At 47.7% G+C, this 15,331-nt stretch overlaps 1 protein-coding gene across 3 annotated transcripts in view; it reads left to right on the top strand.

Annotated features, from left to right (window-relative positions):
• Nucleotides 1–4,659: 4,659 nt before the first annotated feature.
• The window catches only part of ATL2 (atlastin GTPase 2), a 42,425-nt gene continuing 31,753 nt past the window's right edge, over nt 4,660–15,331 (top strand). For 2 of the 3 annotated variants that reach the window (XM_074150108.1, XM_074150109.1), the window contains exon 1: nt 7,590–7,679. In XM_074150108.1, coding sequence (XP_074006209.1) covers nt 7,619–7,679 — 61 coding nt within the window. In that variant the 5' untranslated portion in view covers nt 7,590–7,618. Of the gene's footprint in view, nt 4,790–7,589; nt 7,680–15,331 lie in introns of those variants that run through there. The other variant, XM_074150107.1, reaches the window with a different exon arrangement.

Below are 15,331 nucleotides of genomic sequence, written 5' to 3'. Positions count from 1 at the left end.
AATGATTGTATCTTAATCCCTGGATCTCAAATGAATTTGCCTTTGGTTTGGGCAGCTAACCCTCCAGCCCTCTGCTGCAGCCAGGCTGTGTGTATCCAGGGCAGGCTGAGTCAGGAAAGGAATAAAATGCCTTCTCCCTCTCCTCTCGCTATTTCCCTCTTTCTTGCAAGTTAATGTTACTTGAGCTGCACAAAATAAGTGATATCCCCCTGATGAATATTTCAAAATAATTTTACGTTTTCCCTTGTGATGAACCACTGGAACCTTCTTTTCTCAAACTACCTAAGTGCAACCAGAGCCAATGCAATACTGTGCTTCTTGTATCTGACGGGGTGCACAGAGCAAGCTGACAAGGAGCGAGTGTGCAGTACAGCACCTGCATCCATTGTACAGTCTTCCTGGAGGACCCAGCCACGCTCTCCATGAGCAGTCCCCAGTGGCAACCCGGCACTGTGCTTTTCTCAAAGGTCACGTGCACTCCGTTTCGGTGGCATTGGAGCGACCGCCTCTATGTCAATGCACTCTCCTGGCCCACAGGAGTGGGTTTCTCAGCTCAAGAGGAGATCTGCAGTTGCTGAAACTCTCCTGGAGCCAGCAGAGCAGGGCAGCCCTCTGCAGTTCCTGAGGGCACTGAGACGACCAAGGGGACCCCGTTGACACAAGCCCTGCTTCCTCTCCAGCAAGCCTGGAAGCAGGGCTGGGGCTGGCAGGTACCAGCCCCCCTGATCGTGCCTTCCTCACATTCCTCTGCCTTCCCCATGCTCTGTCACATGAGAGGTTTGGGGGCAGGAGAACCTCTGAATCACACCGGCATAAATCCAAAGACGGCATGATGCTGATCTCAGCCCCACCCTCTGGGTGCTGCTAAAACTTGGCTTCTCGTTTCATTGTGATTGCCCATGGCTATGCCGAGGGCTGCCCGCTCAGATGCATACAAAGAGGCTTGGAGAAAGATTAAATGCCATTTTTCTACAGCATGTTCTAGATTTTATTGAGAGTAGAGTAGATTAATTAAATTCACACATTAGTCCAGCCAGATTAAATGGCACATTCTGCTTTGTGTCCTTGGCTTGGCCCAGAGGAATCTGGAAATGCAGACAGCAGAACTGGTCCGGTCCTTCATGTCTAGACTCAGCCCCAGGCTTTGATTCGATGCCAGAGGTTGGATCCGGACATTTTCATCAGTGTGTTAAGGATCATGCCCCGCATCCAGGCCTGGTTCAGAGCAGAGCATAGCAGCCATCCCAGCCCTGGAAGGTGCTGCTGCCCCAGGCACCCTCTCATAAGCCCACAGTGCTGGTGGGAGAAGCTCAGGTCACCATCTGACCTGGGTTTTCCTGTAGGTGCTGCTGTCACTGGGTCTCATGCCAGTTCCTGCTGACAGCTACTATGTCTCCAAGGTACCTGGGTCCTTGGTGAGGCAGCCCATGGTAGTCCAAAACTTCTCCTGAGCTGGGCAGGGTGTGCTGTGACCATGTGGCTAAATTGCATCCAAGCTTGCCCCGATGGAGTGATGGGTTGATGCAGCCTCATACAAGGGTGTGGGGGACCCTGTGTTGGAGGAGGTTTGCCTTCCAGGAAAGGACAGTGGAAGCTGCAACTCATCTTCTCAGGTGCTGTGGGATTCACAGCAGAATCTCTCTTTTAAGCACAACTCACCTCTACGCACCTAGTCTGGACTTGCATGGAGAGAAACCATGTGAAACCCTGGGAATAAACCACCTTCCTCCTTGTAAGAACCTGTAAATCTCGCCCAGCAGCGCTAGAGAGAGCTGCAAAGGGTGTAAATAAACTCCACTGTGTAATTAGCACCCTTTCTATGCCAGGGCAATCATACTCAACTCCACATGCAACCAGCAGCCAGGTCTGCCTGCACAGGGCTCAATGCAAGACACCCTCCCCATGTGTAAAGCTGCACCACTTCACTCAAACCAGTATCACCCTGGAGAGGAGGAACTGACTTTGTGGTATGAAAGATCATTTAAGCTGCAAAGATGAATGTCCTCTTCTAAAAGCTACAGCCAGTGCTGATAGGAGTGTCTCCTAGCAAATACCTGAGCACACTAAGCAATCTTATTTTATTAAATTAAAGAATAAAATGTCTACACAGCATTTTTCCAAGTGAGACTGAATTGACACGGATGCCTCTGTGATGGTGAAGTACTTTCTCTCACCCCAAATTGTTGCTGGTAACCTGATCTTTGCATGCTGCACTATGCAGAAAAAGCATGTATGGACCAAAGCCTGGTGTGGACTGAAGCGCGGTATCACCGATGGCAGGGGCACCGCTGGAGACTGCTCCTCCCTTCAGCCAAGCGCTGCCAGCGAAGCAGACGCAGCCTCGTGCCTTGGGAGGCTGTACAGGCTCGGTGGCTGCTGTGATTATCTCTGCAAGACGTTTGATGGGCATCACAGTGACAGCTGAAGCAATTCCTCTTTTTCTAGGACAAGAGGTTTGGGAGCTAGAGCCTGGGGATGTGGAAAACTGCTTTCCCTGTGGTGGCCTTGATAGCCTAAGAAGCCATTGGGAAATGCCACCAAGGGGACCCGAACCCCAGGGGTGCTTTGAGATGCCCGGGTCAGGTGAGAAAAAGCAGTTTAAAACCTGTGTGGAAACGCATTTCCCTGTACTGGCATTTAACATGTATGTGCATGCTCCCCAGTAGCAGAACTGGTCTCACGTTTAGAGAGGCAGACCAAAAACCCCCACAGAGCAGGCAGTAGGTAGGCAAACGTCCTCTGGGTGAGGCTGGAGGCAGCACGCTGGCTGGGGACAGAGCCATCTCTGCAGTGGGGCAGCCCTGGGGCTTGTAGGTGTATCGGCACTCTAAGCCACAGTGTGGCCTCCACAGGAGTCAGTATCTAGCCCAGGCTTTAAAAGCAGCCTCATCTTGTGCTTTTGCATTACAGCGAGATGGAAATCGCGCTGTGTTTATACAGACTCAAATGACAGGAGTTTGTTTGAGCAAATGCTTGCACATGAAAGCTTCAGCTGGCTACAGAGCTTCATTTCCAGGAGCAGAAGAAAACCTCTTAGCCACTTAATCCTTTGAAGACTTTAATCACCCTGATAAGGAAAGACAGGGGAGATGCTCTCATTCGCACCTGGGAGACTGCCACTTTCACAGGCAGGCTATGTGCCACCACCCCAGAGAGAACCCTAAGACGGATGGCACAGGCCAGTGTGGCTCCAGAGTCTGCCCACTGCCCTTCCCTGGTTGTGGGGATGTAAACCCTTAATCCTGGGGAGATTGTGCAACAGCTCCTTCAGGCTGAGAACAGATTATGCCCATTTCAAAGGTATTTGGCACTGGGTTGCACTGGGAGAGCCCAGTAAACTGTCCCAACCCCTCCTTTGAAAGCACCTGCAGGCAATTCCTGCAGCTGGCACCTAGCAACATGCTCTAAACTGCTCTGAAATTCAACATTATTTCATCCTTTGTCCCCAGAGGAGCAGCTCTTGAGTCATCACCAGGGGAGAATGAGAGGTGTCTCCCACTTGGCTTGCTATAAATGAGCAGTAAGCGAGGGGCTGCTCTCTATCTCCTAAGCATGTATGCTGCTGCTGGCTAAAAAGGCATCTCCTCTTGGCATGTGGGACAGCTGCAAGTTCAGGCGATTTAGTAAATTTTTTTCCCCTTCCTTCCCAACTTGCTTTCTGCTGCCAGCAGCCTCTCTGCTTCCTTGGAGCACTCTGCAGGATAACCAGGCTTGGATCTACGCTGAGTCCCACCTTGGCTTTGCTGGGGCAAGTCCCAGGTCATGCAAACACACACAGGTAGCTACAAGCTCAGGGCTGCGCTGGGTGCTCTGTAACACACAGCAACTTTTAGATCACCTGTGTGACAGATGAAGGCACCCCTGAATCTGAGATGCTCTTGGGGAATGCTGAACATAAGAAAAAAATGCATAGGAAACTAAGCTTGCATGTTTATGGGGCTGAGATCCTTGCAGAGGAGGCGAGGCAAATGCCAGCCAGCCTGGCCAGGACCAAGCAGCATGTTTCTGCATGTGGGCAGGGTGCAGGGGTTGGTGATGGGAAGAGGGAGTCAACAGGAGGATCCAGCTGCAGGGAGGGCAGGGGCTCGGTGGGCAGCACAACCTCCAATGCCTGCTGGCACTGTGCAGAGGGGAGGAGGGCTCCAGCTGGAAAAGGTGAGAAGATGAAGCCCATGAGTAGCAGGGCCGTGGTGCCACAGCCTGCGCACTTCTCAGAGAAAAGCGAGACGAGGTGCCTTGCAGGGCTCCTCTGAACTCTGGGAGGGCACATGTTTGCCTTTAGGAGCAAGCCTGAGATCCAGGCGAATTTCCTAGTGGGAGACTGTTAGGAAATCTCAGGCTTGCTCAAGAGATGCAGGTCCCTTGGTGGTGTCTGGTGGGAGGGCAGCTGCCCACTGTCTGCCCTGGCTGCTCCCAGTGCTAGCGCTGCTTCTCCACTGCAGGGCTGACCCCTCCTCGCCTCCCCAGACTGCTCCCTTGGGAAGCCCTGGGTGGCCCTAGGGACTGCAGCCAAGGGGTCTGAAGTGCCTTATTGCTGCGGATGGTGGGGGCTGCCAGAACTACCTTTATCTCACGCTGTCTGTCCTCATCTCCCAGCTGCCTGCAGCGCTGCATAGCCTGGAGGGAAGACTGAAGTTTGGACTCTACAGCCTGAAGCAGATGAGGAAAGACGTGGGTAAGTGCAGTGCTGCCAACAGAGACCTCTCCAGCTCGCCCCAGGACCCTCAGCCTTTCAGGATGGGAGACTGCTCTGCTCCCCAGCCCAGGAGAGGTGTTCAGCATGCTTCAGGTGGGTGTTTGGCTTATGGATTTGTCATCATGCAGGTAACCTTAAACAAATCCAACGGCATTGCACAGGTTAGCTGACAGGGACGGAGAAGCATTTTATGCAAAAAGGTATAAAGAACCTGAGTCTGATCTAGCTTTTTCTAGTGTCCAGTGGGTGGCTCTGCCTGCATGGGTCAGGAACTGTCCTGTCCCCTGCCATGCCATGCTGTCTGAAGGCCAGGAGACACTGTGGTCAATCCGTTTCCCTTCCAGCTGTGGGCGGGGACAGCTCTCCCAGCAGAGTGGCTGAGCAGCCCCTGCCTTGGGGCTGATGACACTGGTTGTGTTGACTGGCCCAAAGTGGGTTTGGGACAAGCTTGGGTCAGCAGTTTTTCAAACCAGCACGGCCAAATCCAGGAGAAGATGCTGTCTGTAGCATAAAACTGTGCTGGCTGAGGGGACTACTGGCCCAACCTGCACTTGTGTGTTAGACACGGCTTCCTGCTCTGGTGGTCCCTTCCCACCACAGCCTGCCAGCAGTTTGTGCTGTTGCTCCCAAGGTCCTTTCAGGCCAAATCCACAGCTAGCTTAAGCAGTTCCAGTGCTAACTCCTTGCATAGCCTGGCTTGGAGGAAAGTGGCACACAGCTGGAAGTGTGGTGGAGATAGGGACCTTGCAGCCAGGAGATGACAGTTAATAGCAAAATCCTCAGCTCAAAAAATGTCTCCTTCCTTCCTTCCTGCAAACATAAAAGGACAGAACGAAGGTTGAGCTTTCTGACCTCCAAGTTCTTGACTTCTGTTCTCACATTACAGCAGCAGCAAATCCTGTTGCATGGAGCAGAAATCTACCTGTCTGTATATGCACTATTTCAGACCCTTCTTCGCATACACTGTTCCAGACTTGATCATAAACAAGGCTGTTTACAACAGAACTGGGAAACTTCTTTAGTATTGTGTGTTTCTTCCCGTTTTTAGTTTTCACATTGAGCTGCTGAAGCTTAAGTCTCTCAGTTAACAGTATTTCTAGCTTTCAATATGTTTTACTTCAAGGTATTTACCTTTGCCTGGTTTTCTGTGTATCTCTGAAATACCTCTGTATGTAGAGCGTGCTCTGTCTTCTTTCTGGTGTCAAGAAAGGTTCTCCTCTTGACTTGGTATGAGGTTAGAAGGATAGGCAATGGTACACTCATTTTCCCCAAATAAGTACAGGGTATTAAACTGCAAAAGGCCAGTGGCAATGCTTTTTTTCTAGTATTCATACCAACATGTCTGTACAAAGGGGTTGAATCCTGCTTCCATTTATGCTGATATAAACCTAGAGTAATAAAGTTCTTGTCAGTTTTACAGCATTGAATATTTTTACAAGTGGTATAACTAGAAATGAACTAGAAATGATTATCAGTTTGATCATTGTATCCTGCAGCTCTCAGTTGCTGTGATGTCTTTTTAATGTGTTTTAGGCATTAAACTCTCTGAGGCAAGGATTGCAACTGTAAGCACAGCACCAAGTGTAATGGACCACAATGTTAGGAAGACCCTTATGTGCCACGTCAGTAGTAAAGGACAGGGAAAGCAGGGTTTGGAGAAGGTCTGCAAAGCACTTCCAGGTGCCATGACAGCCCATTGGTTTTCGCTTTGAAGATCTGAGTTTTCCCTCCTCCTCTGTTTAGGCAGAACCAAACTCCACTTGTTTAGATTGCTGTCACTCAAAAGTTGTGTCTCCAGGACCAAGTAAGTTAGCATAGTTCAAGACTTTGAGAAATAATGGTTTCTACAGAGAGCATTACCACGGTGAGGTGGTTTTTTGCAAAGCTGTTGAGCACTTCACATGCTGATTTATCAGAAAAAATGTGTCATCATAATAAGTGACAAGGTCGCACCGACCAATTTGATTGTGAAGGTTTACATGACCTTTGGCAATGGGAAACCTCACAGACCTGAAACCTTTGTACGGTAAAGGCAGCTGCCTTTAACAGTTGGCCTTTTAAAAGGATACAGTAAGGTCAATTTTGGTTTTTTTGTCCTACAAACCCCAGAGAGGTTAGGTCCCTTGGGAGCTTGTGTGCCTTGTTCTGATTCAGAGCCGTCCTTTTGTGTCTCCAGCAAGAGCAGCAGCAGCGCCACAGCAAGTGAAAACTCAAGAGTGAGGAGCCGGTGCTCCTGCCAGAAGCGCAGAGTGCATGGGTCGCTTTGCTGGCTGCTCCTGTGGCCCAACAAGAGGTGGAAAAAGGAAGCCAAGCGCAGTGCTGGGAGCGGTGGATACCATCCAGTAGCCTTAAGGGACGGGCCTGGTAGCACACCGGCGGTGAGCTGTGCTGGGAGCAGCAGCTGACGAGGAGTGCGGGATCCTGAAGGGATGCCCACGCTGAGGCGTTCTGTGCAGACCTGGTGCCTCCTCACCCAACGGGCCACCTCCGCCCCTTTGCCCCAGACGCCCCGCTGCTCCCCAGAGGCGCCGGAGACCTGCACGCTCCGTGGCGCTGGGCCGTGAGGGGGGGCACCACAACCCTAGGGCCGTGCCGGGCAGAGGGACCCGGCTGGGGGCGTGTGTGCGTGCCTCTCCCGCGACAGCGACCGGTCCCCACGCTGTGGGGGGGGACCGGGCGTCCCGCCTGCCCGGGTGGGGGTCGCCATCTTCTTCCCCATCGCCGGGCATGGGCCGACCGCGCATGCGCCGCCCCGGGAAGGGGGTGACCGTGCGCCAGCTGCGCATGCGCCGCCCCGCCCCTCCCCGGGTGGGCAGCCTGGGGCTCGAGGCCCCGCCCCGCTCGCGCCCCCGCTGGCGGGCGATAAAAGGTCTGGCGGCGGGGCTCTGACGTCACGGCGAGTTAATTTTAAACCCGGACAAGATGGCGGAGAGGGACGCGGCGCGGCGCGCGGGTCCGGTCCGCCGACGGCCCGACCCGGCAGGTAACGTGTTGCCCTCCTACTATCCCCTCTCCCCACCCCGGGACGGGCGGGCGGCGGTGCGGCGTCCCTGGCGGCAGGCGCGGGGCTAGGCGGCGGGAGGGGTCGGCGGGAGGCCCCGGTGTCTCCCCCTTCCTCAAAATGGCGGGGGCAGCCGCCAGCCCCGACGCTTGCCCTCGAGGGGTGGCGGGGAAGCCGGCGCGGCATCCCCGCTCGCCGGCGGGGTCGTCACGCTTTCCCCGTGCGGCTGTGGCCTCCTGCTGCGCGGCCGGCGGCCCGTACCGGAGCGGGGGCGGCCGTAAGTGCGGGCCGGGGGCCGGCGGTCAGTGACCTTATTCCCTGCCGCCCGTGTGGATGCCGCTTGAGGAGCGGGGAATGCGGGTCCAGCGCGGCCGGTGCCGGCGGCGGGGCCCCCGGGCCGCTCGGCGGGCACGCCGCCGGCGTCAGGCGGCGCGGAGGGCGCCCGGTTCCTCGGTGTCGCGTCCGCCTTGCGAAGGGAGCGGCACCGAGGGGGGAGCTCGGGGTAGGAGGCGGCTGAGCCGTGTCGGCCCGTCCCCCATATGGCCCCGGTGCTCCGCCGTCATCGTTGCTCTTGCTTGTGATGTATCCTCTGGTGGCGGTGGGACTTGTCTCTGCCTTGGTGTTTGGCCGCGGCTGTGCCGGAGTCTGCGCAGTGTGGGCTTTTAAAAATATGTTTATTTCTCAAGAATAGCTTAGAAGCTGAGAATTTAGCAGCCGCCTCTCTGCCGTGCCCCGCGTGAGGCGGGAGCTGTGTGGACTTGAACGCTAAGTTGAATCACGTGAGGGTTTTAGCACGGAACTGTTTTACCGTCTTTGTATAACTCTCCCTTAATTTGGAAGCAGAACGGTTGGACTGGGCACGATTGAACAAAATCCTAACAGATGCTATGTGCCACTGATGGTTTCAATTGCTTCCTTTGCAAGCCAGCTAGAGCCTGGGAAATCTACCCGCACTACGGATGGGTGGGTGTGTGGAGGGACTACTCTACTGACTGCTTTTATGGGGAGGAAAAGGCAACGCTTCTGAGCACGTGGAAAGGTTTGGTTGTGTTTGGCAGAGTTGCAATTTTAATAATTTAAGAGTCAGTCCAGAGATTGAAATCGAGGCTACAGTACTGCTTTACTGCTTGGGTACTGGTTTCTCGCTCCCCCCAGCACTGCTGAAATGTCTTTCATGGTTCTCTGTTTTTGACCACTATGGAGTTTAATAACCTCAAAGCATTAGATTATTGCATAACTTCTCAGGGTCATAGAAGTGCCAGCACACCTGTAATAAATGGCCTTTAAGGTAGCTGTGTCATCATTAGTGGTGGAAATATGTGCACATCACTGAAGTTGCTTGTGTACTTTAGATATGGAACAACTTGAATTGATAGGGTCTGCGTGTACAGCTATGGGTGATCTGTGTCTGCCTGCAGAAGAGCTTTCTGCGCAATGAAATAAAGTGGAGTGGTAGAGTGGAATACGTAGAAGAAGAGAAATGTAAATGTATAGGAGAGGCCTATAACTCCACCTGTACCATTACTAAGTGTTGCTTAACAGCTGTTATGTTTTAGCTTACCTTAAAGTCACTAATGATGTTACAGTTCCTCCTTAAGTAATAGCAATAGCTCTGCAGTGTTTCAACTGGAATCCTTTTGAAAGCAGGGAGTGGGGTCGAGGAAGACTGTATTCTTTCCTTTTCATGTTCACCTGCCTGCAATTTAAAGACATTTCTGGAATAGTTCAAGTAAAACTGTTCTGTGCTAGAACTATCATAAAAGCATTCCTTTAAATGTGACAGTCTCTCCTGGTTTAGGAGGCTAAGTAGCTCTTGTTTGTGTTGGATGGACAAGAATGCTTGAGCCAGGTCTGGCCAGAGTGCTGACACTTCTCGGGTACCTTGTGTCAACTGCAGACGCTGTGTTTTGGTTAAATATCAGTGGCTGATGTTTACTCACTGCCTATATTAATAAAGTCCCACTGACTGGAGCAAGGTACTGTGGTAGATGAGTTTTCTCATCTTTTCCTAATAAGAATAGGGACACTACCTCAAGCTGCCTAGACTGGATAAGAATGAGTCTGTTGGAGGGGAAGAGGGCTGGGGATTTTTCTCCAATATAATAGAAGAGCACTTATCTCCTAATGGTAGTATCACATCCTCTCTGACTTTGAGTTTTGCCCAACTGCAAAAACAGAAGCGGATGGCAATGCAGGTAAATTAAATGCTGCATTCTTGTTTTGATAGTGAACTTTGGGGATTTTAGTCTCCAGCATAAGCTGGATCACAGGTTTCACTTCAGCACTATGATAAAACTAGTTTGAACTTTTTGCCTGTTGTTAGTATACTGTTGTACATCTTACCTCAGTCTGTAAAAGTTTCTAACTGTTCCAAGAACATTCATAAGGAAAACTGCCAAGTTTCAATTTCAACTTTTCTATGTAAGGTGAAGTTTGAAATTGCTTTTGTTACTGCACTACAGTCATGAACAGGCTTTGTCCTGGGGATGATTTCTGGTATTCTGGCACGGCAGTCTTTGAATGGGAAGTTTTAAACTTTAAAATCAGACTGAATTGTTTCCTTGTTTTTACTGTTGCTGCATGCTGTGCCTACCATGTGATCTTCAACTTACCGGTTTGAGTGCAGTTTTTGTGAAATCCTGCATTAACTTCTCAAACTTACTGTACTCATCATTAGTATTTTAAGGTTTTGTCTTTAATCTCAACTAGCTAAGGTGAACAAAGCACAAAAATATTTTCTAAGCTGCTATATAGGTTGGCCTGTATCTGTAATTAGCTGGAAGTTTTCAGAAGTACTTGTATATGTTGGTTCTTAAGACTTTACTCTTACTGAAGAATGACTGGGTCTCTTTCTCAAAACACTTTCAGCAAACTGAACTTCTTGAGATGTCCTGGAGGAAAGATGGAAGTAGCTTTCCTTGTTTTTGGAAGGTTGGTCTTGACATGAAGAACATTATCTCATCCCATATCTGATTTTGAGGTTGTAGTTCTGTGTAGGGAGTTGATTTACATGAATACATTTGTGGGGTTGGAATTTGTATTTGAAACCAGAACAAATGGATGAGCAAGTTTGAAATACATGTGAAAACATTGCTCGGACTGATATGTGCAATTTCAGAGAGCTGCAAAGAAATGACTGATATGAAATTAGTGAGGTCTGTTAGGGCAAAGATTACAATCAAGTCATTTCTATCAGCAAATTAATACGTAATAGGGACTAAAGTTCTGAGATCACTGGTAGGTGACTTGTCTGACCTTTAACTTCTGGGGTTTGTTTTCTTTTTTTTCTGAAATAATCTATTTTGTGTAGTGTTCAATTCCAGGAAAGCAAGATTTTTATGGGCTTGCTAAGCATGCTTTTTGAAATACATTCAATATAGAAGTTGGAGAAACTCAGAAGGCATTTAAATTCGGAAGTTGATCCTCTGCCCACGTAAGAAACCTGCAATGAAATCTGAGGAATTTGAAGATCTGTCTCTCTTCCCCCACTGTTAATTCTTACTTGACTGAATTTATCTGCTAAGACTTGAAGGTAACACCCATTGTATTCTGTAGCTCTACAAATGAGTTACTGGGAGATGGTGCAAGTAACTATCTGTTGGTGTTTAACTGGAGTTCTCACTCTACCGCGAAGCAAGGAGCTTACCCTCCCCCTTTGCATTTGGGAGGGACTGGACATGCGCAATTATAGTGCCATAGCTGGTAAATTCACTTAATGAATTACTTCCATGGCAGGTTGTTCGTGTGCTTACATATCCTAAAGCTGTATAGTTAGTTTGCCTGGAGTCTATCACTGAGAATTCCAGCTGCTCCATGGGTACATTACTCCTTGAGGTAACAAGACTAATTTGTATCTCATCCTAGCGTGAGAATGGTAGATCTTTGTGCTCAGTATGATCTGTGAAGCTAAGGATTTTCTCCCTTTCCCATTGACTAAGCAGAAAAAATAGCAATGCTAACTTTATAATTAGTAGCATTAGTAGTAGTTCGTAGCTGGCCCCTCTTTAAAGTTGGAAAAACTTAAAGCAGAATGTTTGACACCAAAGACGGCATTACTAGGCCATACAGCATCCAAGGCAGTCTGACAAAAGTTACCTGAGTGAATGTAGGTAAGCTGGGTATCGGAATTCCTGTTTGATGCCAGCTTGATGAATTCATAAGCAGGGCTAATAACAAATAAAATATAATGTGAAAGAGAAGTCCATTTGGGCTTCTGCAGAAATTGTTTATGAAAGACCAGCTTCTTTTAAAAGAATCGCCCTGTTCTTCTGTGTCCTGGAGGAATAGATAAGAGAACTGTCAAAGCTGTAAGACTACACAAAGTGCCTTTTGGAAAGGACTCAGCTTGCAGCTGGGTTACTGGGCCTCTACTTACAGCTTGTGTATGGTATGAGGGATATTTTGATATGCTTTTGCTGGAAGAGGAGATGTCTCATCTAATTTATTTTTTCTTCTTCTAGATGTATTTCCAGCTTTATTTTCAGTGCAGACAATGAGCAAATGACTGATTGCGTTTTCAGCCCTACATACCAGTGATTCCTGCATGGCAAGGTGGGGTTTGTGTGCTACTGCAAGTCTTGGCAGGTTTCTCTTAAAAGACTGGAACAGCAGCCAAAACCTGGAAGGCAGCAGCGTTGAAGACTTGAACTAATGAAATGTACAGATTACAGACACGAAGTGTGGAATGTAATTTCCAGTAAACTGTTATTTGAGAGTAGAACTTAATTTGCTCTTATGCACTTGTTGCTCAAGTGAGATCAGAATCGGGTTCTAGTCTGCAGTTAATGTCAAATCGTAATATGTATTTTTTTTTCACTATCGCCTTAGAGATAGTCTTGTTGAATTTACAAGTTCTTATTGGTCTCAGTGAAATATTTGAGGTGTCTTTTGAACAATGTGTTGTATAATGATTCTAGGACAGAGCTTTTTTTTTTTTTAACTTGGATTGAAAATTATAGAAACCTATTGGAGAATGTGTCAGCTGCTTGTACAGATGTGTTAGGACTACTTCTTGTGTGTTGTGTGTACTTGGAGAAGTTGTTCTTACCTCTTATCTCAAACGGGGTGGTACTGCTGAGTGGAAGAATAAGTGCAGTTATTTTAACTGTCTCTGTAAGCCCAGTCCTATGATGCCTGTAGACTTGTGTGCTGTGTCTTATTCCCCTCCCCTCCTCAACCCTTTCTGCATTTTCAGCTCCTCAGGTAAATGTAAGAAAGGATCTTGTGGATGTTCATTTGTTTTGGTTTGTGTATTGGGATATACTCAGGGAACCTTAAACAATTGGGGAATGAGAGGTATGATCTGTCAGTCCTCTGCCTAATATGGAAGTAATCACAGTACTGATTTTTGGGGTAGGAATAGTCACGTGAAGTACCTGAACTGCTAGACATGGAGGCAGAGGTTTGGCTTCCTTCAATGTATTGCTTAAGACATAAATAGTAATGAAAATGACTCCTGTAGAAAATTAAGTCTCTTGATATAACCAAATCACTTTCTTAAAACAAGAAGTCATCTTGCTTTTAAAAGAAATAATTTCTTAAATACTTTGTAATTCTGAACTAATACTAAGGACTTTTTTTTTCTGTTAATGACAGCAGTCTAATTCTAAACATGGTCTTAAAGCTTCCCTTGAGGCAATTATCACTTAACTTTCGATCAACAAAGTCTTAAGCTTGTCATGGGAATGAGGGAGGGAATGCAATACAAAAAACTTAAAAGGAAATCTTTCTAAATGCTAGTATGTTAGACTTCTTACTACAGAAATTGTTTGGAAAAGTGCAATAAGTAATGCTTTTGGGGCTTGAGGCACAGAACTGGGATATCTTCTAGTGCTAATAGTACTGTAGAAATAAGTAGCTACTGAAAACTTACTGCATGTTATGCTCTGAGATGTAAAAGGCAAAAAATTTATCTTTCAGAATAAAATAATGGTGGTAGGAGCATTAAGAAATGCAACTTCTACTATTAAGCTTTTTTTTTTTTTCAATACAAGACCAAACACACTGGTTGCTATGGGCATTTAGACAGCAGATACGATTAAATACTTGTGGAACCTTCAGATGCTGCGAGGAATCCTGCTTGTTTGAGAAGATCCTTAAAATGTAATTTGGTGATTTTAAAGAGGTTGAAAGTTGGCGTGTGATAGACTGTTAGTTTAAGTACTTTGAGTTGCAGACACATCACTGTTTCATTAATCAGATCTCAAACTGAGCTGTTCTGTAGTCTGAACTGTTGTTGACTTTCTTACTTTTGCAGTGCACTAGAACAGACTAGATTAAGCTTTTGTGAGCTTTAAAGAGCATCACACTGCTGTCTATCTCTGTTTGGGTTCATCTTCTAAACCTAGACTTCTCTCCCCGGTGTTTGTACTCTATACACTGTAATGAAAGTTTTCATGGATCCACAGAATGAGGACAATAAATATGATCTACAAAGGCTAAACTGTTGGTTGGAGGGGGGTGTTAACCGTACAGTCTTCAGACAGTTGTATTTCCCTCTTCCTTTTCCACCCAAGTGAAAGATGGATATTAAACGATTTGTAGTCTCAACATATGGTATGGTGTACTCTGCTGTAGAAAAGCAGTTAGATTGGCTAGATGTATTCAGACTAGTCCAAAAACCTGACTTAAAGAGAAGTAGTAACTAGCTCCCCTTCTGCGTTTGTTCCTTTCAGGAGAATGGTGTGGCTTGCCTTACCTCTGGGATTACTCTCTTTTTCCCCACTAGGCTTGACTGGCCAGCAGCTGGTAGCGTACACATAAAAACAGCATTTGCTGTCCCAGGAAAATGCTCTTTAAAAACCAAAAAATGATTCTGTTGTTAAGATTCTTGTTTTGCTAGGAGTGGCTGAGGTTTCTGTGGTAACAGGTATTGTGAATGATGTTAAAACTTAGTTAAGTAGGTAAGTCTTGAGCCCTTTGAATGGATACAAAGGTGCTTGTTACGTGGAACTGAGCTACTAAAGAAGTGTTTTACAGTGTCCTTGTGACAACTGATTTTGAGATCAAAATTCTTCTAATCTACTCTTTAGTAGATTAGCTACAGTATATTCAGTAGGAATGTCCAAAGGAATGCTCCTCTAGTGCGGAAAGGACTATGCCAAGCTCAAGGTCTTCCTACCGGTTACGTATCCTAGCCTGTATTGCTGACAAAACTGCAACTAGTGTTAACCTCCATTTGCAAAGGAAGGAAACCTTGTCCGTAAGTGAAGGTTAACAAATATGTTGGCTATCCCAGCCTAAAGCTGAACTCTTTCAGATCTAGAAAAATCCTTGGCAACACACAGTCCGATCCAGTTACAGCCCAGTTGTCTACCCATCTTTGCAGTGTTATCACATATCACTAAGTAAGTCTCCACATGAACACTCTTCTTAACTGTACTTGTGAGTTCTGAGAGCCTGGAGAAGTTTTCCAGCTTAACTAGGTTGTAGTCACAAAGCTGATCTTTTCTTTTGGCACCAGTGCCCAGTCAAGCAGCTTGTGCCCCCCCCAGATTGTGCTGGTGCAGCTGTTTCAGAGGCTGTATAGTGCACCACACATCACCTTGTGTGTGTTCAAGATAAGTTGTTGCCTGGACCTAGGCCAACACAGAGGGCAGCAGTCCTGTACTGTTCAACAATGCTCCTGAACCCAC

This window comes from Numenius arquata, chromosome 7 (genome assembly GCF_964106895.1).
Source record: "Numenius arquata chromosome 7, bNumArq3.hap1.1, whole genome shotgun sequence".
Taxonomy (NCBI): Eukaryota; Metazoa; Chordata; class Aves; order Charadriiformes; family Scolopacidae; genus Numenius; species Numenius arquata.
This window is presented reverse-complemented; position numbering and strand designations above follow the sequence as displayed.